Below are 27,420 nucleotides of genomic sequence, written 5' to 3'. Positions count from 1 at the left end.
GTATGTAATATTTACCCATCTTGGAAACGTTGCGTGTCATTTGTAAGCTTATTTTGCCAATATAACATTTGTTTAAAACTCTCAAGTCCGTGGCAGTTAGCCAATACGCAGTAAAATATATTATGTAATTTGTATCATATCCTTAACGATTATATTTCATACCAGGTTTTTCTTAGTTTGGATATTGGTAGCAAACATTTTTTTTTATGATAAAAAGAAAAACAAAAAAAACGTGTAATCATTGCGTGAATTATGTACAATCACGAGACGCGCAATTCAGTGAATACGAAACAAAATATATTAATATTTTAGTCGCTACCTTAATAGAGTTGAGGCGCCCCAAAGCAGTTTTTTTCAAACTTTTGCGTTACGAACTCGAAGTTTGTTTTAACTGGCTTCACTTTTGAATCCAACGCTCGTCTGTCATTCAGATGACACAAAATTCCGTGGGAAAAGGACCGATGTACCTCGTGACATAGTTTGGATGCAGCGCGCGTGCTTGAAAGCGGAAGTATAATGCGATTATCGATTTGCTTATGACAGAAAATGCGTTGAATGGACAAGGTTCGCGAGGGACGCGGTGCGGGGGGTGCTGGGCGCGCGGACATGCCGCCTGTGCTAGTGTTGTCACATCCCTATCGATATTAATAACGAACAACAACAAACATTAAACTATAAAAAAATACAGAATAAAAGCTTTGTTAGGTGTAAAGTCATATACATTTATTGTATTTTAGTGTTTCAATATTCATATGTAGAGGCAAAATGAAAAATAGAGTTCAACTATGACGGCATTTGACGGGCATAATCGTTAGGTTTGTTTCTTATTAGAACAACTATGCAACAATGTCAAATTTTATATGTTTACATAATTTTACAAGTATGCTTAGTATTCAAATAACCGAAAGTTGTCATAATATCGATGTAGGGTGAGGTAGAGCGTGCCTAGCGATACGCTTAGCGCCGCGGCACGGCGTCAGTGCGCCGGAGGCAGCGGGCTGCGCCGCTCGTGTTCTCGCAGCCCGCCATACGACGATACCGCGTGTGTGCAAATGATTTTGTTTTTATGGCGCTCATATATCAGGTACTACGAGTGTTGGTGCTGGGTGTGACCGCGGCAGCCGTCGACGGTTTGTTTCTGTGCTATTGTTATTGCGTACCACGTGGTCAGCCCGGGCGCGGGCAGTGTTTACGGCGGCCAACGCATGCGCGCCGCTTGTTTGCCTCCTCAGGTCAAACACCGGCCTAACCTACGAAGCCTCTATACGTAATTATGACCCGGCAAGGAGGTAAGTTTTCGAATGGACAGCCGTTGCAGCCGCGGACTCGGAGTGGAGTTGGTAATCTACAGTCGACTACTTTTTATTTGGTCACTTTTCAATATGTTTACTATGAATTTTACGTTTGTTTCCGCTATCCAGGGATTTGTAAACGAGTCTCATTCAAACGAAGCTATGTTGTAATGTTATGCAAGTCTAAACAAGTAATAAAGCTGTATAATATCGATCAATACAGGTCTACAGTTGTAAAATTGTAATGAAACGCAATCAAAACATGAATTGTGTCCTTGTGGACGTATCGAACGGTGCGATCGCTTGGTTTAGTTAGACTCGTTCGGAATACTACGCTGCTACTCGCTGTAGGACTCCTGTGTCGCGTATTTGTCGAGAGGTGTCTAATAAGAATATAAAGGGCGATACGATCGCACGTTTAAAAATATTATGAAATACATTTAATTTAGTATGAAAGTATATTAAATATATTTTATTGTATTTTATAACTTTAAATGTGCGTTTATTTCAAACTAATCAGCTCTAATGTTTTTTTTTAATGATAGAATGATAAACACTAAATCTGAACTGAACTCTAAACTGAAACTGTTTAATGTCATCTAATACCTTTAATATTTTACGTGCCTTAAAAAGTTACGAAATGAAAACAACACACTCGGGAATAACAAAAATTCTAAATGCTTTAATTAAGACAATTTATTACATTATGAAGTTTGAATCCTTAAATGCGTATTGGAATACGACACACCCCACTACGGTTACGTAGGAAGATAACTAATATAATATATTATAGATTCATATCATTATATTTGATTTCAGTAATAGGTCGGTAATAAATTCCCCATAATGTTCTTACTCCGAAACTATTCGGTCACCTTGTTCTTTATTGCCTATAAATTGTATCGCCCTGTTTTGTACGTTACAAAATTACTCTTATAGGATTATCCCGATGAATGACCGGGGATAAATACATCATAGATCAAGCTGAGTCAGTATTTGAAACGGACGGTGACGGGGAAAACAAACGAAGTCGAAACAAAACTAATTTAGTTACTTCAAATATTTATCAATACGCTCAGTTAATTTCAATAGAACTTGTAAAAATTATAAACAAAAAACTACGAAAATAGTCAATGGGTACGTCAGATATGTTATATTTTCGAGTGAATGATGGATAAATAGCACTTACTAAAGAAAAAAGAATCATTACAAATTGTTTGCTGAAACGAAAGATTTAGATTGAAAATGATGAAATATAGTTGTATTTTTATTCACACTCTCGTTTACTAGTTGGATTCAAGTTAACAAGTAACTAATCTAAGCTAACAGCACACATTTTGTTTAATTAATATTACGTATACTTATTCTGCTAGTATTTTTTTCTTCCATAAATCTCTACTGAAGGTCTCGGTACCAAGAACTCTGATACTCTGTACAGCTTATTTGCAGCCTCTTCATACATTCTTACCTACGTCGTGTATTATGTCACGCGAAGGATTTACTACCCATTTAACGTTCATACCACGATAATCGTCCTTCATTCCTATTCTTCTTTCGTCATGCTCTTCCATTCTCTGTCATTGGAGGTATATTGTAACTATTCACGATCAATTATACATAACCCAATCACCAAGATCAACCGATATTATACACTTAATTATATTTGTTTAAAAATTTTACAAACTTTTTCTGAAACTTAAATAAGTACGTTAACTTATACGTTTTTGTCGCAATAGTACACATTGTTAACAAGATTCGCATTTAGGGAATTAAGAAGCTTTTCATTACGATTAATATAACACCTTTATTTAATAAACAAACATACATCAAACCAATATGTATTCCTTTGAAGGATAAAGTAGGATTTGAAGAATATTCCACGAAAAACGAACAAAGATTTCGTCATAGGGTTCAACGGTATGCTGCGGGTGTTATGCGGCTGGCTTACAGGATCTACGGTGGATGGGTGCGAGGCTATTACCTGAGCTTACCTAACCATAAATACAATCCTAAGATAAACCATTAATATTAATAAATTATACAATACCATTGAATGCATATCGACTGTTTCGATTCAGCTTAAAGTTAATAGATCCGCATTAATATTTATTGCCAATAACTCGGCAATAACTGTTACTGTAAACGATCAATGTATGTAAGGACAAATTCTTATAACAATCTGTCGCAAAAGTAATTCCCCTGTGTTTAAAATTTAAGTAAATAGAAACTTAAGTGTTATGTTTATAAATAATAATTTACGGTTTCAAAAAACTTGAATATATTTTTTACTAACTTAACTTTTAAATAAAGAAAAAGAATTGTAAATAGAATAAATGAAAATGAAATTTAAATTAAAAAAAAACACATTTTATGAAACAGTTTGATTGAGTCATCTTTAACTAAGTATCTCATAAAAAGTCTTTTTTATTTGTAATGCTTAGTTCAAAATACATATTATACCTAATAATGTAAAGTTAATATTATAATAGTATATAAAAATAATTTTGTGAAGTTTTTATTTTATTCAATATTTTTTTAGTAAATAAATAAAAAATAGAGTCGATTAAGACCTTCTTTCGAATATAATTAGTTTGAAGGAAGAATATGGTCACAAGAAATTCTAAAAACATTGCTATGCGTAATATACTTTTAACAAAACGAAATTTCGTCGAAAATAAAGAGAATATAGCGAGGATGATTATGTAGCCTAGTCACGCTAACTTCGACCGGAAGACTACTTTGTTTTGAGGTATTCTTGCGATGTGCGAGAGCCTTGGAGTTGATACAAAAAATATATTTATAAAAGTTTGACGTTCAGTCGGATGTTTCAAAATTATTATATTATATAAAGATGAATTAGCTATTTATACTGATTTAAAACTTACTCCCGTGTCTATACAGAATAAAAACAGAAAACCTACCGTAACTCATTTTACCTTTACCTTAACTATATAATATAATAATGAGACTAAATAAAACGCACGGAATTGATAACCATACACGCTTAGGCTGTATTAAATTTCCCATGTATAAAATTAAATATGCTTTCAAAAAAAAAATCGATAACACTAATGTACGTATGTAATTAATTCTGATCGTGTATTATATTGATATATAACAATTCATATATCATGTTTATACTATATATAATACATACAATTAACTATAAGAAAATATTATCAGGTGCAGTCTTATAAGGTAGCCAGTTAAAAACACTATGTATGCTATAAACATGAATTACCTCTCTGTAGGATTCCACTGGTTTAAATTAGGAGACTACTTAACCTCAGCACAACTCAGTTTCATGCTATGATAACTTAATTCGAGCGCGACTGTGAAGGAAAAAGGAAATTAATTGGATGAAAATCTGCAACCGGATTCGTACATACCCAAGCAGCACGAACACCATGTTCGAATAAACTTCAAACCTTAAAAGATAGAGAGGCCTTTGCCCAGCGTTGGGTTATTTATACAGTACACAAAAACACACAGATATGGTGTATATTTACAATAACAAACTCATCGACATCAACACGACATTATATTCCCTAAAGAGGCCGCGACTGTTCTTTTTATTTGACGTTTCGCTAAAAATTTTGCGGCGTAGTTATAACAGGCGATAACCAAGGCCAATACATTAAATTTACCTAATGAATTGTGTTAAAAGAGATTTCGATGTTGATGTTTTTGTTTGAACGTTCGCTTTATTTAACTTGTTTTATTTCGTGAAACAATGTTTGTATAGTACGATATTCTTTATAATGTAAATATTATCTGTGGTCGAATTTGCTCTGGTTATTGATGTATCTCAAGTCCTAACAAAATAGACCTCCAGTTCTTCAAATAATTGAGTTTACACTTTTACGTAATTACGACCAGAGAATACGACGAAAGTTAAAGGGATTCAGGAAGCTGAAGTGATACAGCGGGGCTTCACCGTGTCATCGTATGTGTAAATTATAAACTCTTAGACATTTAAAATGGGTTATTACATTCATCTCAAAATGAGCTCTTGATACCGAGATGATTTAAAATTGATATTTCTTCCCTGAAATTAGTGTTGAATTTGTTATCGTTCTACGGAGAAAATGTTTAAACAGAAGGATTATGTTCATAATAAACCAATTTTATTAAAACAGATTAAAAACAACTCTCATAAACTTAATCGATCTAATGACTATTTCGTTATGGTATTAAAGCGATAAATAACAAAATTGTCCAAACTCGACTTATAAATATAACATTGCAACGAGCGGGAATAGATTCCAAATTACAATAGGAAATACTTAATAAATAAACAGGACATACTGACATTAAGTAACGGTAATATTTATTATATCTCTATTTTTGTGTATGACCTACGTTGTACGCATTCTTTCAATAAAAATTAAATTCATACATTATGTATAAATTTTCAACTTCTATAAAACTACTAAAGAAGAAACAGAATATTAAATAAATAAGAAAAACAACAATAATTATTATGATGATTATATAACTATAGTAGATAATGTTAATATAAATAATATTGAAATCACATGAAAGAATATTGTCTTTACATACACCTTTGTGATTGAAATTGAAAAATAAAGAAAAAATGCTTTAGAGATAATTTTTATACAATATCAATTCTTACAGTTGTAAATTGAAATAATTTTAAGCGTTAAATGTTCTCACTAGTAGACCAATCTTCACAAAAGATGCTCTGAGAACGGTAATATTATTTCTCGTAAAATAAAATTATAGCGATAAAATGTAATATTAATGATAGTCAATATTCTGTGTTCGAAAATTAATTACATCATTTAGTCAGTAATTATCATAATAACAGATTACTACTTTACAAGTTATTTTATAACAAGTCTCGTGTGCTCAAATAAGACATACACGTGTAATATAAACGAATAATTTGCGTAGGTATTTTAATAGTTGAAAAAACTTAATTTTACTCGTATGATTCAGGAGGTAGCTTGTAGATAATGATGCGTTTTAAAGTAATAGTTCCAATCAGATTCCGTCAATTACAGACACGTCTGCGTACGTACAAACGTTCAGTGACTAACAACTGAGTTTCTTTCCGGTTCTTGTCTGTCGAATCTACATTCCAACCCGATGGTAGTTTTACATTTAAGTTAATCCCGTAACAAGATTTAATAGTGTTAATAAGAGCCTACATTGACAATAACAGACTACATAAACAATTTATTGATGTAATTACACAAACTATTCCAGAATTATTATTTTCTTCTAAATCCTTCGTTTTAACTAAAAGTAGTCACTAAAGCAAGGGACGACCATCTGCGCAACCAAGAATTCATAACGGTATATTTTTACTAACCTTGACTTGTACCTTTTAAATTTCTGGCTCGTAAATAACCGAATAAAAAAATAATCTAACAACAATATCTCTCACTAATATATATCATATTATATATGAGACTAATAATTCTTCGGTGAGTACTGCAATTACGGACACAGCTCAAGTTATTGGTGATAGATGTAACGATATCTCTAATGGCGTAGCGCTACTTTCTCATTTGAATGAGCGGGCACTTGGCCAAGATACACAATATTTAGGAAATATAAGCCATTGTGTCTAGGATTGTATTCAAATGTGTAGGCAGCCATCGTCGAGAATGACGACGGCTGATTGGCTCCGCTGTATGAAAGCAACATTTGCGTGACGCCCCGTTTTGCCGAGATCTATTAGGAACTTGGGATCATGTAAAACTGTAAAAAAACCGGTAATTACTAAAAATATTACAGCCCTATTCATTGATATTAAATTTGTGCAGCTGTAATGATTTTTCACGATCGATATTTGTAAAGAGAAATGTGGACATAAATTAGCTCAACAAATTGGAAGCTTTCTGCGCAGCGTTGTAAGTACTGATTCGATTTAATTATGAATGATATTAAAAACTTTGCTAATATAGTGAAAGTCTTTATAGACGTCAACTCCGGCTTATATCAAAGTGAAAATTTGAGAAAGTAATAATTATAAGTCACAGATGAACTAAACATGATTGACAAGCAGATCTCTACAGTAAATCGAATAAACTAAACGATGACAACATTTTAAACACGTTACTGTTCCACGAAGTTAAATAATAATTAATCAAAACTGCTTTTTATATTAGTATGTTGGGTAAATAAATTGTAGATAACATTTTAACTCGAAATAAGACAGCAATACACATACATATATATTATATACTTATGTCTATTACGTTGCAATTTGCAAATGACCATCGCATACATACACGGTTAGAACTTCCAATTATGAATATCTGTTTATTTAAATTAATCGTTTCGAGGTCTAAAAAACAAAACGGTCGATAAGGATAGATATTATTCTAAATTTAAAATGTAATATTGTATAATGGTTGTGAATTCGGAACGATATTGTAAATACCTAGTTCGAAAAGGGATAGAGAATTTTCTCACTAGCCGACCGAGTTGGAAGTGGCGTGTTCTTCGCTAGGCGGGGGCCGGAGGGGGGCCGGGGTGCGCACAAGGTCAGGGGCCCGGCTCACGCGCATTTTAGCACAATCCGCCGTGCAAAGCGCCGTTTACTCGTTAGTTTAGTTATTGGCCAAAATTGGATGTTTTCGTCGGATGTTCGAGAGATGAATTTAGAATGTTAATTGTAACGTGTATCGGATCGTTGTTCGTGATCGGCTGGCTGGGGCTGGCTGGCGCTGGCTCTGATTGTTTCCGTTTGTATTATTAAACCTATTTCGATTTTAGCTTGCACGACTTAATCAAAGGCAATGACTGGATTGAGTATGACGGTCACAGGTTTGATTGTTAATAAACGATCATTATTGTTCTCGCTTAACGACCCACCTTATGGTGATATGATGATGTACCTTCGGTTTAATAGAAACGACCGTGGTTATTTTAGTATTATAAAGTATGTACATTTTTGTTACCTTTGCTCGACTATTACGCAGTTAATGCACTTATCTTGTATGTTAAATGTGTGTATGAGGCCAAACTTTTTTCTCTAGAGGTTAAACTCTAACCGATTCTAACAATTTAAATTCCTAGAAATGTCTCGAGACCTACAGAATATATGACGTCACCGACATTATAAACAATTTAAACGTTCTTTTTTATCTCTAAAATTTGATAAACTAGTTCGTTTTTGTACAAACTTATAGTGACAAGTGTTTTTGTAAATAAAAGTAGAGTCTGATATAAGCTAATTACTTCCTATATAATAATGTAAATATATTGATTTTGTAAACGAAAACATAACGTCGCTTCACACCTGCGAAATTGAAGCCAGACAACACGGAAACGAGTGAATCTAGCTTAGTCTATAAAAACATCGCTGGTTCCAACGAGTCTAGTTTGCACGGTTAAAAAAATGCCATAAAAACGACGTTTGAATGATAGCTATACGGGCTGCGTGTGTGCTCTCGAGTCTCAAATGTTGAGCCGCGCGCTTGCGCCTGCGACGATCCCACGGTACTGAATGGACGCGGACGTACCATTTACCGCTATTTTTTTCAGTTACATTATATAAATATAATATATGTTTAGTTTTAAGATAGCTACATAACATATATATGAGGATTTAGAAGTATGTTTTATGTACGTGAATTTTTCTAGCTGCGCATATCTTGAGGGCAAATGTTAATCATGTCATCTTTGAAGTAATTTCATCCGACGTGTTATACTATACTAGTGATCCGCCCTGGCTTCGCATGGGTGCAATACTGGTACTAAATATATTACAGAATGTCTTTATATGCAACGTTTTCGGTTCTTTTTGTCATAAGACAATACTTTTGTATTGTAATAAAAAAATATTTTTGTGGGTTATCCCTAAGAAATAGACATATAGACTTTTTGTAGACATTTTTAAGATCTACAATACTGTAGTATATTCATTTGATCTATCTCGTAGGGAAAGCGCAAAAAAATGTGTTTATTTATGACATCACATTAGAAACCTCTAAAATTATCAATGTTTCTCTACTTAATTATACATATAAACATACCTTCCTCTTGAAAACCGCATCAAAATCCGATGAGTAGATTTAAAGATCTAAGCATACATAGGGACAGACTTTGTAGTGCGGGAGCATCCTTTTTTATGGCATTGGTTGGCGGACGAGCATATGGGCCACCTGATGGTAAGTGGTCATCACCGCCCATAGACAAAGGCGCCGTAAGAAATATTGACCATTCCTTACATCACCTATGCGCCACCAACCTTGGGAACTAAGATGTTGACTGTGATTACACTGGCTCACTCACTCTTCTAACCGGAACACAACAATACAGAGTACTGTTATTTGTCGGTGGAATATGTGATGAGTGGGTGGTACCTACCCAGACGGACTTGCACAAATCCCTACCACCAAGTTTTTTGTTTATGGTTTATTATGTTAGTTTTTACTCAAAGAAAGTAAAAAATATTTCTATAAGGTATAGGTAGGAGGTATGGTCACTACATTGTGATATTTTTATCTCATGGTTACATATTATAAAACAAAGTCGCTCGCTGTTTGTTCGCTTACATCTTTTAAATTACGCAACGGTTTTTAATGCAGTTTTCATCAATAAACAGTGATTCAAGAGGAAATTTTATATGTATAATACGTGCATATTGTAGCCGAGAATTACAACTTTCCTAGCCGGAAAAAAAACAAGGAGTTTCCTTTTTGTGTTATTTCTTCAATTTTAAAGTTGTATATACACCCTTACTGAAGCCGGAACGGGTAAACTAAGATAAATTAAATACATTTCAATTTTATACTATTCGTTGTTTTTTATTAGTGACGTTAAAGTTTAAATAATTTGATTTATGGGAGGGAAAAGTCGGCATACATCGGTTGAAGTTCGTATGATTGATACGTCATCGCAGACCATTTTATAAATCGCACGCTTAAGAAGCCATTTCGAGACATAGTGTATAGTGAAGCTGTCTTGATGATTTCGTAACTTAGCCAGTAATTTGTTGTGCATTTGCACTGACTTGTGGTACTTTTAAAGCGCGCCGCAGACTGTTAACAGTGATCGAAAACATTATCAAGTTTAGAAGTGATTTTGTATAACCGGTCTTTCCCCGATCCGGTGTTACCCCAACATACTATACAGATTTTTATTTCAATGAGAAGATCATTAACAGTAGGTTAATTCATTCTGTACAAGTACGTAAGGTCGTTAGGTCATTGTTGCTGTGAACAGACCATTTTTAATACTCTTATAAGCATTGTAACTATTAACATATGGCTCAATCAATAGAATACATGTAATTCAACCGAAAATTTAAACCTCATACGGTGCCCATGGAAATCATCACGAGGAATGGAACCCGCACTTGAATAACGTGGAAAGTCCCAGCATTTGGAAATTACTACAACACTTTATACAGAGTATTATTGTCGGATCGAGAAAATAAACCGTCTTTATGACGGTCTGGTCATTCGTAATCACAACCGTCCATGTGAGTTGCCAAAATATAATTCGTATCAAAGAAATGATACCGTCACAAATTGCTATCGAAGAACAGTCAGTGTTATTATAAGTGTTTGAGTTTACTTTTAATATTGGAAAGTCAGAAGCAAAAAAAGGTTTAAGATGTCTATTAATAATGACACATATTACCTATTTACGCTAGCAACTCGTCCCGACTTCACTCGGGTGCAATAAGAGTATGTACAACTTTTTGATTGAAAAACAAACAGTAAAAGATCTAAGCGCACAGACGACGGCGAAAAATATAATTAATTTTATATTATACATTAATTGTAAAATTATATTATTTAGCATATTAAGGTGAATTTATTGGAAGTTGATACACGTAACATGAAATAAACGATTTAATCATATTATAAATAAATATGATTTATAAAAAATGATGTAAACTCCATTCCGAGAATGTCATAGTATGCATTTAATCTTTCAAAGATTTCTTGAATGTTGCCAAATTTTAAAAATATTGGAACTCATTTCTATCTATTTAGAATTATATAATATACCTGATAAAAAATTACTTATCACGGATTTTTCAACTTCACTATATATGCACTTTATTTTTACTTACAAAGTTCCGTTAACAACTGCGCCGCGATTCAAAACGCCATTTTATCGAGAATCTATAATCAATGTCATCATTTCTTTTAACTTTTTCAAGATCTCGACCAATGTCAAAGTAGTTTATTTTGCTTTATTCCTCCTGTGGTTGGAACAGACTATACATAGATGTCAAATGAACGGGGCAGCAAAAGTCATAGCTTCGATTCCGACCGTTAAAGTTCAACAGATCCTCGAAATGTATGAAAAATAAATATAATAAAAGTAACCATCAGAAGGGAATTAATAGTATATTTCCAACAAAAGGATTCCGTATAAATAGCTAATGACATAAATGCAGGTATGTTGCTATGTATGGTGGAAAATTTACTGCGAAGTCACATAAACAAGTGGAAAATAAGCAGAGCCTCCATGGAATTCTAAGTTTTCGTATGATGTAATCTGTGAACGTCGACGGTGATTAAGGAACTTATTCGTTTGAATTGGTTATTAGCTTTAATCAAAGACTGTTTCGATTACTTTTAATTGTTTCTAAGAAACCTATTACGAATTACTTGGATGATTCTGATCACGAACAAGTAGCTTAACGCCTATTTCATTTAACTGGTTATGAAATGTTACTTTGGATTATTTAAACCTGACTTTAATTAGTTTTGAAGTTTACTTAGAATTAGCAATATCAAAAGCTCAAAATGATAATGGTTGTAATGCTTTCGATGTGATAGTCACAGGTTCAGTTCTGATCCTGTAGTTACATTTCGTCCCAATTTCTGAAATGAGTTTTCGCTTACCTGTAGAAGGCAAACAGAACAGATAGATATCAAGCAAGTTATAATTTCATTCAATTGTATATAAAGAGTCAGATATTGCTTTAAATTCTTCATTAAATAATATTTGTCATATAGGGGTGTAAGGGTGGGTATAAACTGATTGCATTGTATCTCAGCTCCGTATAAGCCCTACACTACGGGTATTTCATTTTCTTTTTTTTTAATTCAATTCATGACGAAGGTAATACATTTTAATTCCCTTACATTTAACATTGATATAACATTTCCTTGTGACCTAAAACAAGTTTTTATGTCTGATATTAAAAGAATATAGAAAGATTAGTTTTGGGTAGGGTTAAGGCGATGTTAGTGAGACTTGTATGCAGAATTGCTTTCATTTCGGACCTTAATAACGCGAAGCGAAACAGGCTGTCTTTTGTGAGTCCCCTTCGATAGGGGATTAAAGGACTCTCCGAGGTGGGGTGCGTTTGCTATCAAATAAGTTAGATGAATGAGAAATATATATACGTATTTTAATGAGTAATGCTTCAACATATAATAAAGATAGGACTTAAAAGTAAATTACTCTTATAATATTCTTTTCAGATAAAATGAAAATAAAAACAGTTTTTTTATACTCCAAAGGACTTTTATTGCAAAATATGTATATATATATTTCTATATATTGGTTTTAATGCTACCTTTATAATTACAGAGCAGCAAAACCGATGTACAGATGCGAATGTTTCTTCTTCAAAGACCTACAATCACATCAAAATAAATTAACAATTTTACCAAATTTACAAAAAAAAATATTCACGACAACTTTGTATATAAAAAGTTGTATGTAAGAGAAAAACGCTCAGTTAATGGGTCCGCTCTAACTAACATCGCACCCTACGAAGCCCAGCAAGCTAGCCCTGACCTTCCACAAGCTTTTTCACCCTCAAGACTTATTATATTGAGAAAAGACTGGAGGGGCGGAAATAAAACATGGATCGACATACTCGTTCCCTTGTTTACTAAAGTATATTCTAAATTACATTTTTCATTAGATTTACTGCGTTTTATGTTGTTTAGACACACTATGTTTAATTTTTTTAGCGTAAGTTAGAAGTATACAAAGTCTGTTTATCGGTTTTGATACATTTTATTTATATATAGTTACTCTGTCTTTTCACGATATCTTATTTATTTAAATTCTGTCTTATGAAAAGTAATTCAATATATACATTTTTTATTCAAAATGCGTTCATTATGTACTTTTGGCTGCCTAATAATATGTGTAAATAATTTATAATATTTCCAATTGAAATTAAGTTTGATAAATATCGAAATAACCATAACATAACATAATTTGTTAACACGTGTAGTATTAGGTATCGTTTGAAAGGAATGACGTGGTGTGTTACGCTGTAAGTTCTCTGTAAATCTCTTATTACATGTAACGCTAAGAATGATATACTCGCCAGCTACGCTACGATTAAAAAAAAAAGTTTTTTTTTTATTAAAATTAAAACAAAAGATTCTGTCCAGGCATCCAAACACAAACTTTCGCTATTATAATATCAGTGATCTTTTTTAAAATATAACGTACGTGATGCTTAAATCGATCGTTGCTAAACCAAAGCGATTTTGAATAACAGCGAAAGGCTGATTGTCAATTTTATAAATGATTTTTGTAAAAGAAGCCTTCGTATTACGAGCTAAAAGTGTCTGCCCAGAGCCCGCATTACAACTGCCTAATCCTATTACATTCAAGACCCCGCTAACTTTGTTTGCGCAACGTTGAATGAATTTCACGATGTAGGTATTGAGGAATAGAATTGACGATTTGTTTCAAGTTAGCGCTGATAGGGCCTGACACCTTGTGTGTTCAAGTTCGAGTACTATTATAGTTTTATAGTAAATGTGTTATAGTAGTAGAAAAACTGTACCACATTTTATACGTTATTTTTACTTGGTGGTAGGGCTTCGTGCAAGACCATCTGGTTAAGTACCACCCGCTCATCAGATATTCTACCGCCAAACAGTATATACATAGCATAGTACTCAGTATTTGTGTTCCAGTGGCGCACTGGCGCAAGGAATGTTTAATATTTCTTACAGCACCATTGTCTATGGGCGGTGACCACTTACCATCAGGTGACCTATTTATTCCTTCGTCTATAATTATATATACATAGTATATCATAAAAAAAAATGATTTATATAATAATTATTAATTGAATACTTGAATAAGTAAATACATATCTGAGGTCAATATTAAAAATAGTTATAAATAGAAATAAAATATATAGAAAAAAAACATTATTTAAATAATAAAAATAACGAGCAAACACAGCAAATAAATGCAAACTAAATATGATTATAATAATTAGATATACAGACGAATAAAATTTCTAGTACATTTTTTAGTTTTTAATTTCGCATCCTGAATCAATATTGCTGTATTCAAAACGAGGTTTTTTTCAATGTTGGTCCAGCGTCTACAAACCTCTTTAATACCCGAGCAATTGTAAACGCGACTAGTTTTTATAACCATAGGGATTTGTTCAAGGACGCCCTTCAAGGTTTGCTGCCATTCAAAGTGTCTTCTAACTCGTCGGGTTAGAGATGCGAGCTAAAAAAAATTATCGATACTTTTTTAAATACGACTATAGTCGTTTTTAATATTATATTTCTTTTGGCGAGTTATGATAAAATGATGACAGTGAATTTTGTCTTTGGTGTTGTGTTATGAAAACTACATGTTGTAGAGCCCGCTAAGGCGAAAATTAAGTGTCACTCGAAATAGACAACGTCACAAGTCGTATCATTTTGCAACGTTTATCTTATTACAGGATTAAATTGTTAACGTTTAAACTTATAGGTTTTACGGCGGTACTTTTTAAATACGAATATTTTCAATTATAAATATGATCACAATCAATTTGTGATGCTGCCTGATAATAAATATATGGACATAAACATCCAAACCAAACTTCACTATTGTTTACAATAGGACATACCAAAGACAAAAAAAAAATGTACATCGATGTATAAATGTAATTAAAATATATATATATATATATTTATTTAAAACGAGATAAACATTCAAATATTCAGCGTAATTCAACCGTTTGAATCAAATTAAAATTTAAGGTAAATAATTGAAACCGGTCAAACTAAATTTAAAATAAATAATTTGATAGACGTTTGATGTGAATTTTTAATTATAACTATCAGACGCTTTTAAACATTAAATTTTAATTACTTTGATTCTAATTAATACTTTATTATTAAATTTAATTTTAAACATTTTTAATGTAGACGCTTATTTTAAGTGACCTCTTTGCCTTTCCACGACATCTTATTTTTTTAAATGCCGTCTTATAAAACAATATTTATATCTCCTTTAAATAGTTTCTATACATTTTTTTTAATGTTCTACAATTAATAGCCGATGAATGTATATTTTTGAAGTATTTAAAATAATAATAGAATCATTCACAGACTACGGCCTCGGTCCTTGGTAGCGGTCCGTCATATTGCTAAGAAAAATCCCGAAAGTCACCATAAAACTCGAGTGAGCTACGAAGTGAGTTTTTACCGCGCACCTTATAATGTGAAGCGAGATACATTTAGATTTTTAGATGGCTTTAACGATGAATAAGTCCAATATGATACGTGTGTGTAACGTGTTTCTTAAATTCGAACTTATAAATTCGATAGACGACAATTTTATCTATTAAAATTTGATTAAATTAAACTTGATATATATTGTAATAAAATGTGTTCCTGGGTCGTGCTAGGGTTGTAGAGGTCAGACGCCAAATGTTTTGTACAAGAAATACTAACCCGTCCTGTCAGACTGAATACGCTGACCCTAGTGTATCAAGGCATTGCTGTAGTATTGTCACATAAATCGTATTTTATAATACTTTATTTCAATATTAAAGAAAACATATTTAGGGCTCTTTTTCTCTTATATCCTGCGCTATGTACATCGACTAGTCAATTTAAGCTAATATTGGGAGAATGGTAAAAATATATTTGCTTGAACTCATGGGATAAATCCGCTATCGATATGCATGACGAGTCTCTACGAAACTACCAGATAGATCTATATACAAGTCCCACGACCGGAATTGTCTGCGGAATCAGGTTCGGCGAGTATTCACCTTATTTGTCTTATATTAGACTCCTGTGGGAACCTGCCTTATTAGCGATTCTAATAGGAGGAAGCATTACTAAAGTTGTGATTAACGAAAGAACTTTTATCAGGTACGCAGATACTTATTCTGTTTCTTCATTCGGAGAAACGGAACCCTGATAAGAATTAAATTCGTTATCTGAAAACTATAAGTAGGTGACGTGAAACTTCGTCACGGATTTGCGTGAATCCTTAAAAACGAGTGAAACTCCCGTCTTTTCCACTTACGCCATTGATTATGCTTGATGAAGTTTTTCTTCGTATTTGGAGCTGACGTCGATAGACCTGAAATCGAGACGGACAAACTTACTCTCATATTTGTTAGTATCGGTAATATATGTAGTTAAAGTTAAGTGAAGCGTTTACGTGTGTGCGCGTGGCTGCGTCCCCGCCGGTGCAACGCCTCGATTAAAGCAGTGTGTAACTAGCCTCGTGGTTAAAATGACGCAATCCTACTCCTTAACACATATAACAGTATCTTATGTTTTTCGCTTAAAATAGTTTATCTACCAAATTAGTTCAACTACCGTGATTTTGTATTCGCTTTTGATTTTGTATTTGCTTTTGTTGCTTCACTATAATGTATCACACGCTCCGCTGGCCTTTTTAATAATCTCAGATTTTAATGCTGCCTGGAAATATGTGTGGAGATTTATTAACAATTTAACTGAAATAATTAAAAATAATTCCAATTATTGATTTGCTGAGATTTACTTAATTTTGTTGAGAAGAGTGAATTCTAAGTTCATAATAGATTTTTTTTATTGAAAGTAATCTGCATAGGTCAATGACATTCATGTTTTTGTCGCCTAAAATTCTAATAAACTTTATTTTATTCTGCGAAAGGGATCAATTTAAAACTCAAATAGAATACATATTATTTGTACGTTTGTTTAATTGTGATACAGTTCATTTTAAAACTATTAATTTCGATCAAATTTTCTTAATAAGAATGTAAATTTTCTGTAACCCGAAGAATACAAATATATCTCGAGAACCAATGGAAGAATCAGCTGCTTGAAATGCCTTTCTGAAAAAATAAAACGTTCACGTTGGATTACGGTAAAATTAATTCCTTCTATGTAATTACTATGAAATTGTTCGGCGTTCATAAAATTTTGGAAATGATTTAATTAATTGCAGACCCTAATAATTCCTCGATCACTCTACAACAAACATTGTAAAGCATTTATTTGTAATGTTTGAGGTACGTACGTTACGTTATTAAAATCAAATATGGCTGCCGGTAGGACAGTAGGTAGTCAAAAGGTATTTACTATGTTTTTTCACAATTACATATATCGATATGAATTATTTCGTCTACGGCAGTCAACTGAATATGTGTTTATAATGAAGATTTATGTGTGTGCGCAACGCACAAATAAAAGCAAAGTAATCGTCTGTAAATGTTCCTGCCTCTCTCTTTGAAGGGAAGGTTTGAAGCTTAGTACATCACGCTGCTCCAATGCGTGTCGACACATATGGCAGAATTTCTTAAAAAATTGACATATGCAGTTTTCTTACGATGTTTCCCCTTACCGCTGTGCACGAAACACACACAAATTAAACACATAGAAATTAAGTGGTATTGGCATGGTTTGAACCCGTAATCATCGGCTATCATGCACGCGTTCCAACTACAACACAAGGGCACTCTCTATATCTAAACTCACAACCTGGGATGTCAATCCAACCGTTGAGACTTCGCGCGCAAGACCAACGATTGCTAAAATTAAATATTTTATTGATACAAATAATTACGTATATTCTGCATAGACGTAACCGGGTGACGTTATTATTATCAATCACAATAAAACTATAATATGTCTTTGCTAGAAATATTATTAAAAGAATTAATCAACAGTGACATTGTAATTGATACGATAGGAATCTGAGAAACAAATATGGCAATCTGTAAGAACTCACTCGTATCTCACTCGTGGCAAATTGACAAGTGACTTACCGTGGTACCGGTTGGACGTACATGGTTTTATCATGCGTGTATGCTTTAAATGCTATTTATTATAGTCAATATCGTGTGATATGTTAATTTCGCTTTCATATTAATCCATAAGTGTGATATTTTAGTATTATAAGTAGAAGACCTGTTAGGTAATAACTGTTAGGTATTCATTGTAAAACACTCTTAAAAAACGAATGCTCTTTTTTACAATTATTTCTTTTCGTCGTTTTACGATCGTGTTCTGCGGTGAGTCTACTGCGTGGTAGGGCTTTGTGCAAACCCGTTTGGGTAGGTACCATCCACTCATCACATATTTTACCGCCAACCAGCAATTCTTGGTATTGTTGTGTTCCGGCTTGAAGCGTGAGTGAGTCAGTGTAACTAGTCTCAAGAACGTAACATTTTCGTTTCCAAGGCGCATTGACGATGTAAGGAATGGTTAATATTTCTTACAGCACCATTGTCTATGGGCGGTGGTGACCACTTACAATCAGGTGCCCCATAAGCCCGTACAAATATTTTAAGTATAAAAATAATTTCGGGTTTGTTTTCTTAAAGAATCGATTTACAAAATAAGACCACTTTTTTATGTAACGGAGTTGGTGAGTGCAAAGTGGATGACCTAGGTATTATTAATGATGTCACTCCAAGCCTGACCTAGGCGAGCTGAGATTAATGATCTAGATGCTAACACATGTGTAGGATTTATCTCTAACACAAACATATTTTACTATCCGTCTATTTTAGTTCGAATTATTCAAAATAAATATTTGTTATTTTCAAGACGTTATTTTTGAATCAATTGATTTTAGTATCGACGTTAATATTGATATAACTTGTATTAATTAAATATCTATTTATAAAAAAAAATGATAGCTATAAAGTATTATTTAATAGTTAAACATCCTGCCGTAATTATTTTTATTTGCAAATTAATATAGAATGAAAAAAAAAAAAGAAATCAAAGCAACATCCATTCGTTTGGGAATAACTCCTAATTTCCACTTCCCGATTCATTTCCCCAGTCAAAGCGGCAGACGGCGATCTACAACTCGTAACGATACGACATATGAAAATGAAAAACACCGCGCTCGACGACGCTCTGAGCACGCGGTCTGGCCCCGGGCAACGATCCCCGACTCATGTACCTAACAAATTGCGTAGATGTGCCACTTCGTTTATCGTTCAACTCATATTTATATATTTCTTTTTTATTTTCATTAAAAAATGATGATATAACTTCTGTTAGTACAAATTGTAATAACATTTATTTTAGATTCTTTGAGGTCGAATTGGAGCTCAACATTCCTCTATATATATCATTTGTGGGAAATGTATCTGACGTTATTTTTTTATTAATAATATATTATATTTTTATCTCAAATTTGTTAATTAAAACAATTATAAGCTTGAGACGGTTTCGTCGCTTATTTTATAGGGATAAAGATTTTAATCAACGTTAACTTTGTCACGAATTATAATAAAAATAATTATTTAATTTGTTAATTAGTAATCATAACAGATAATAAAAAAAAACTGGTATCAACGGAGATTTAGTTATGATTTCTTTTTATAACTGTAGTAGTAGCACTTCTAATTATTATAATAGATAAATATACGACAATCGTTATCTCAAGATTTATCGCAAGTAATAAGGACCTTTTTGCAAAATATAAACATTATATACTCAAACATATATACCTACACCATACCATACCATTCAACTGTTCATTCGTTTCCCTTTTATATTACACTAGTGACCCGCCCCGGCTTCGCACGGGTGCAATGCAATCCCAAGAGTTAGACATATACCATCGCGGACTTTTTTTGAACACCATTTTAAGGTGTGCAATACTGTAGTACATTATTTTGTAGGTATTTATCTCGTAGGGTTCAGCCAGCGTTTGCAATGTAAGCGCAAAAAATGTGTTTATTTACGATATCACTTCAGAAACCTCTAAAATTATCAGTGTTTTTATAATATATTGTGCATATATTATACATATAAACCTTCCTCATGAATCACGCTATCTATTAAAAAAAATTGCATTAAAATCCGTCGTGTAACTTTAAAGATCTAAGCATAAATAGGGACAGACAGCGGTAAGCGACTCTGTTTTATATCTAGTATGTAATGATTATATGTGATGTGAGCGTGTTCGCAGGTGTGACAATTAACTAATATTATCCATCAATGTCCTGCAATCGAATGTGAACAAATTAAAATTACTAATACGGATGGTCATAAATGACTTTCTAATATATAGCTTGTTTATGTTGGATTACATACACATACGTTCAATACGTGTTAGAATGTATTCAATAACAGTCTTCATGATGGACAAAGGTTCTCTTTACTCTTGAGGAGATGTTTTCGGTATTATACCATCTTGGCTCCATCTGGTGACTTGATTTAGTGAAGTGAACTGAATACGAGATGAATTATAAACGTTAACTGAGCACATGAAAGCTCAGTTGTGTTAGTTTCGGATTTGAACCAGTAATCTTCGGTTAAGATCTATTATATCTTATGGGTCATCTCGTCTCATAGAAGGTCAAAATTATCAAACTAGTCAGCTATAGAAAATATATAAGAAAGATTTAAATTACGGAACTTGCAGTGTAACTACAGGCACAAGGGTCACGACATCTTATTTCGCAGAGTTGTTGGCGTATTGGCGATTTAAGGGAGGTAATATTTCCTACAGGGCTGATGTATGTGGCCTAAACAACAAAAACCCTAATTCAGCATCTCATTCTATTGCAAAAAGTTATGTGTAGGTTTCCTTATGACAAACCACCGAGTATAGGATTAATCCTATTATTTTTACTTAAGTAAAAAACGAAATCACATTGATCTCCTTCGTATGTGTTTCGGAATTGAAACTGTTACATTCAATTTTCGTTAAAGTCTGTTCTATCCACTTGGGCGTCTCGGCTCAATGTAACACTAATTCAATGTAATTCTGTAAGGTATTCATTCTAAATCAAAATTGAATATTAACAGGTAACTAATTTGTAATTAACACATTATTACGCGTGGTGCCTAGACAAACGGCTCGCTGCCGTTTCTTGCGAACGCAATTTAACATACGTTTGTTAATTAAATACAATTACTTAAATTGTTATATTCTATCCTGCATGGATATAACGAATATTAACTAAACGATTACTTATCATGTATATTAATTTTTATTTAATTTATTTTTCAGACCTTAGCATCGCACGTAATAATCAGTTAATAATAATGTATAATCTTGACCTTTAAATAAATCATCCATTATCGATATTAATAATTATTTAGCTTAATATTTAATTGCTTTTATTAATGGCAAAAAATGAATGACTTACAAATTTTAAATATTAATTATACCATCGAATTAATAAAATTATATAATCTTTGACGTAATGCGTAACATTGCTTATCTACGCTCACCAGACTCAAAGTCACACTTAAACTTGTAAATACGATGTACGATGTACATTTATCATTTCTGTAAGTGATTGCGATCGGAATGTCACGTCTCCGGCACGTCTAATCATTGTGAAACGTCACGGCATCGGTCGTTAATGAAATATTTTTTTCGGGTGTCTTACGCATGGCGTGCTAGGCCTGACCTTGTAGCGGGTTAGACGAATATAGACGTTACAAATGAGAAAATAAGAAAACAACGCTCGAAATTTGCTAGAGAGGTAATGAGGCACTCGCGGGAGGGCGGAACTCGAATGCGTTCGACCTGTCAACTTTTAAACTCCGTGATGCATCTAATTTTTCACTGCTTAATATAGAGTTTAATGAATGAAATGAAATTAAATATACTCTATTGTACACCACAAAGAAAAATAAAGAAAGCTTAGGATTAAACACACAAAATATATAAACAATTATTTCATGTGTTCCACAATTGGCGGACTTATGGATAATTAGCCATATCTTCCAGACAACCCAATATGAGAGATATTTGTAAAACCATCGGGGTAGGCGTTGGAGTCATAAACATACATACAAATATTTACACACTAATATTTATACTTAATACATATATAAATTTGTATATATAATATATATATATATATATATATATGTATTATACACTAATAAATATTTAAGATAATAAAATGTTATATATAAGTAAATTAATTGAAGTCGTCTAAATTATTATATCTCAGGTAATAGTTTTTAACGGCAATTTTAAAAGCTGATATTGATTGTTTACTAGTTGTTTGAGAAATTATAAAATATATTTTTGGTTCTTTCAATTAAAAATAGACTTCTAGTAACAAACAACGGAGGGGTTGGTAATTTGGTTGTGTTTATTTTGTAGCCTGATTATAATAAACATTATAATTTGTTAAAGTAGCTAAAGAGTTTAATTTCTGTAAATTGTGTTCATAAACGGCTACATTTAATATTGTATATGTATATTAAAATCGTCAGAAAAGTTTACTGTAGATTAAACCGCGGAGCAATTTATGTTATATAATAAAGAGGCAAAATTTGTTTGTTTGAATGTAGAGGGTTAACTCCGTAACTAATAATATAATTTAAAAAAAAAAGGTAGAACCCTTAATTATTCCTGAGTGCTGATATTTTGATCACTTATATTTAATATTAGATTAGATAGACGACCTCCGTGGTCGAGTAGTGTGTACACCGGTTTTCATGGGTACGCTACTCCGAGGTCGACTCGATGTAGAAATGGTTCATTAGTTTTCTATGTTCTCTTGGGTCTGGCTGTTTGTGGTACCGTCGTTACTTCTGATTTTCCATAACACGAGTGCTTTAGCTACTTACATTGGGATCAGAGTAATGTATGTGATGTTGACCAATATTGATTTATTTATTATTAGTAACATACATTTAATAATATATAATAATGTATTTACATTAATCGAAGCGTTTAAAAATAGTTCTATTATACGCGTGAAGAAACTGAATAGCAAACGCACGAGTTCCCGACCTCCAGTAGGAAATCGCAAACACGTCTCGACTGTCGAGTTCCGCCGTAGGGTATTAGATAGTTTAAATGTCAATACAAAGGAAGAGGTACACTCTCGAACGAGCCTTGTAACTTGTCACAAAGCGTAACTATTCGCTCCACAGACCGACAGTAATATCTGTCGATTTTTCATGCAAACGTCGACGTTATCCCGAGTGTTATTCAGATCATAATAGCGCGATATTAAATTGTCTTAACATTACGCTCGCCGGCATAACTGTAACAAATTAATCCGTTATCGTGAAATTCTGACTTTCAAAGTCAATTATAAATTGTTCTTTATGATCTCGTTGAAATAATCGACTTTGAAGTGTGAAAACAAACAGCTGGATTGATAATGAATTGATTTACAATTTCTGTCGTATTCTTATCATAATTTTTTCTAATTTCTATATATTTGTATAATATAGACACAAAACTGATTCCCATAACAAAAGACGAAACATTTAAATGGCTTGACATCACGTTGCGTTATAGTTATTCCATTACACGAAATTCCCACGTGCTATCGGAAATACGAAATAAGTACTATGTGCTAATAGATATATAAATAATAGTTGCGTATTACGTTCAATAGTTCGCTACGAATTCCGGGGGCCTCAGAGCGACGCGCAGGCCGCAGGGCCTCATGACGCATGCGCGGCTCGTTTCATCCACTTACTACACGCGTACGTAATTACGCGCACGATTTATGAACGCATATTTTTGACTGTGACAATTGCTGGATCATAAATTAGGTTTTTGGAATTCGGTGTTGTAGCTAGCATAATAAAAATGCAAAAGGTGGTCTTCGATTTAAAGTGTTTGTACTTTAAGATTAGTCCGTGTGACACCCCCTACTTATATGTATGTAAATTTAAACACGTGTTTTTATAACACATCTGTTTATAAAGGTTTATTTTTAATGAATATAAGTTTACTATTATACATATAAGTTTAATAACAAATACAAAAACGTTAATTAAAATATTAGGTATTCGGTACATGCAAACCGTAGTTGTCTACAACACCCCGTCTTTTAATAGCCGTAAGTTGTCTCGGCGTGTCTATTTTTATTGAGCTTTTAAGACCTTATAATTCTGTGTGACACGTTCGGACTTAATATAGTTTAGGGAAGTAAACGCGTACTGGTTCTTTGCTACGGGCTCGACGCAAAACCACAACACTATGTGGTAGGATTTTTTTAGATTAACATCGTGTATATTCATATCTTTCTTCATGATAAGGCTATTTACAAGCCCCTCTGAGTGTCTACCACCCACTCATCAGATATTCTACCGCGAAACAGCAATACTTGGTTACGGTCCGAAGGATGAGTGAGCCAGTGTAACTACAGGCACGAGTGATATAAAATATTTACTTCCAAGGTTATAAGGGTTTCTTTGAAATACATATTACAGCGCTATATGTTTATACGTATAAGCGGTGAGTGGACCACTTAGAATAAGCTTTAAAACTTCTGTATATGAGCTTTCCTTAGCCAGTCCAGATGAGGGACATAAACAAACTGTTCGTTGTTTTTAATTACAAGATTTGCCATTTGTTTTCGATTTTTTTGTAAAACTAGGTATTGTAAATAAAACATATATAATAATAAAGCGGTTTCTTCCGTACACCTTTCCATAAACAGCATTAAAATAAAAGTATAGCAGCTCAGAATTTAGATTCAACGGAGAAGAGAGTCGGTATCAGTCTCCCGCCTGAACGAATACTAATTACTCGGTTTTTAACGACTGATATAAACTTGTTTGATAAATAAAGGTACAATCATCTATATTCTATACTTATATTATAGATGCAAAAGTATCTATGTATGTTGTGTGTTTGTAGCTCTTTTACTGCCAAACTACTGAACCAAATTTGCTGAAATTTGGTATGAAGCTTGAACTCCAAGGAAGGATATAGGCTTTTTTGCCTAGCACTTGACGACCTAGCTCCTAATACGCGAACGAAACCGCAAATGATAGCTTGCTTTTTTTTGTATATATATTATTGGTTTAGAGAATTTATTACTTACAAACTTTCCCAAATGTATCCGTTCGTAAAGTTACAGATATAATAAATAATAAATAATATGAATACAACCAGAAAATAAATAAGTATGTACATTTATATATAATGGTAAGCCTTGTGTAATTTGCTTTTACTAGAATATTTAACTAATTTTAGTTATAAATTATGTTCGAGATACTTATGAAAAATAAGGAAGTCGTTGAAGTAGATAGACAAGCAAGTCCCTGGCGTCGAGTAAACAATTCTACTTCTAGAAAATTTTCGTGATATAAATATTTATGCGTAAAATATTTCATATATTTCGTTGCTGAGTAAAGTCTCCCTATCTCTTGAGAAGACGGTGGGTAGCTTTATCCACCACTCGGAAGCTGTTTTGTGAATACACAAGTTACCGAATATCGGGCGTCACATGTAAATATTACAATATTTACCTTCACAAAACACGTAAAATGACCACGACCTCCAGCTAAGATCTAGTTGTTCTAGCCATTGAGCCGTCATGTCCAAGTATGTAAATTATAATATTTGTATTTTTGAAAAATGAAACGATACCGACTTGATGTTCCAAGTGTTCGCTACATCTTCAAAGCCCATGTCTGTCGGCCTCAAGTCTTTATTATCATAAAATTATGCATAACATTATCGTCTAATCATCCTAATTAGTCTCTTACCATAAAAATTAACTACGGTTGGAATATTTTACACTATTCGAGTCATTTTTGTTTATCAAAGTTACAAGGACGTTCAATAGCAAAATGGTGGCATTTCCGCTTATTCGCTGGAGCGAAATCGATGGGAGGGAGTTTTAATACTTGTTATTTATTATACCGTTTCAAGGACCATGATTGATTGGGCAAATACAAAAGACCCTTGTTGAGCCAACTCGTTGGATTTAATAATATTATACGCAGGAAATTATTACGATAAGGTGTTATGAAAAGTATGGGGTAATAGAATAGACGTGTCGAATGTGAGAGACGATTGCGGTTGATTGAGTGAGAAATATAGTATTATATAGGATAGACATAGTATAGTACTGACAAACGAACGGCAATATAATTATTTTGGTTTTGATCACTTGCTTAAAACGACTCTTATATTGAAATCACAGACAGACACTACTACTAGATCGTATAATAACTTATCAGAGCCATATTATTTAGATTTTATTGTCTAGGGTATATAATATATAACTTTGTTTTTTTTAAAAGGGTAAAATATATAGTATAGAAGATTACTTGAACTCTTATGCGCCATTCTGTCTGTTATAGATTGCCTCCTTGTTTACACAAGTAGTAAGTACATTAGGTAGGACAATATATTTTTTTCATCTTGATCAGAGTAAAGTTCAGATAATACGGATTGAGGTCAACTTTTGTTTTTCTATATCATCTCCATTGATTAGGTAAATTTCGACTAAATTTGTGGATTTAGTAACCACCACTCATCACATATTCTACCGCCAAATAGCAATACTTAGTATTGTTGTTTTCCGGTTGAAGGGTGAGTGAGCCAGTGTAACTACACGCGGAAGTGAAACGACATACCCAAGGTTAGCGCATGATTATTCGTTTTTAAAGTACCAGTGTCTATGGTCAGTGATGTCTACTTACCACCAGGTTGCCCATTTGCCAGTCCGTCTACCTATATGACGTAAATAAACTGATAATTAACTAGGTATATTTAAAAGAGATAAAGTTTGAATGAGATGATCAGCTATATGGTTTATATATAGCTGATCGTCTCATTTAAACCAAAACTATTTAGCATGAACCTTCAGGATTAATAAATATAATACCGTCAAAATAAAATGATTTTTCGAAGCATTTAGCAATATAAGTCGACGAAAGAAGTGGTTCAGCGTTTTTATGCATATGCGTTTTTTACAAAATGTCCCCTTGACTGTACTGTACATTAATGTTACTGATATGTCAACGATAAAATATTACTATGTATGTTTTATACATATAAATATGATTAATTTTAAACTATATAAACGAACACGAGCTGAACTTTCCCCCGCATATTAATAATGAAATATTATTAAGTGCGCCAATCGCACTTGACGCGCGACACGTTCAAGTAACTCCATAAATATAACGACCCTATTTATACAATAAAGAAAATAAAGATC

The 27,420-nt window shown here is 32.9% G+C and overlaps 1 protein-coding gene across 1 annotated transcript in view; it reads left to right on the top strand.

The window, feature by feature from the left end:
* Positions 1-986: 986 nt before the first annotated feature.
* The window catches only part of LOC113402408 (protogenin B-like), a 108,464-nt gene continuing 82,030 nt past the window's right edge, over positions 987-27,420 (top strand). Inside the window, exon 1 of the mRNA XM_064216579.1 lies at positions 987-1,130. Coding sequence (XP_064072649.1) covers positions 1,067-1,130 — 64 coding nt within the window. The 5' untranslated portion in view covers positions 987-1,066. The remainder of the gene's footprint in view (positions 1,131-27,420) is intronic.

The sequence above is a fragment of the Vanessa tameamea genome, chromosome 12 (assembly GCF_037043105.1).
Source record: "Vanessa tameamea isolate UH-Manoa-2023 chromosome 12, ilVanTame1 primary haplotype, whole genome shotgun sequence".
Taxonomy (NCBI): Eukaryota; Metazoa; Arthropoda; class Insecta; order Lepidoptera; family Nymphalidae; genus Vanessa; species Vanessa tameamea.
This window is presented reverse-complemented; position numbering and strand designations above follow the sequence as displayed.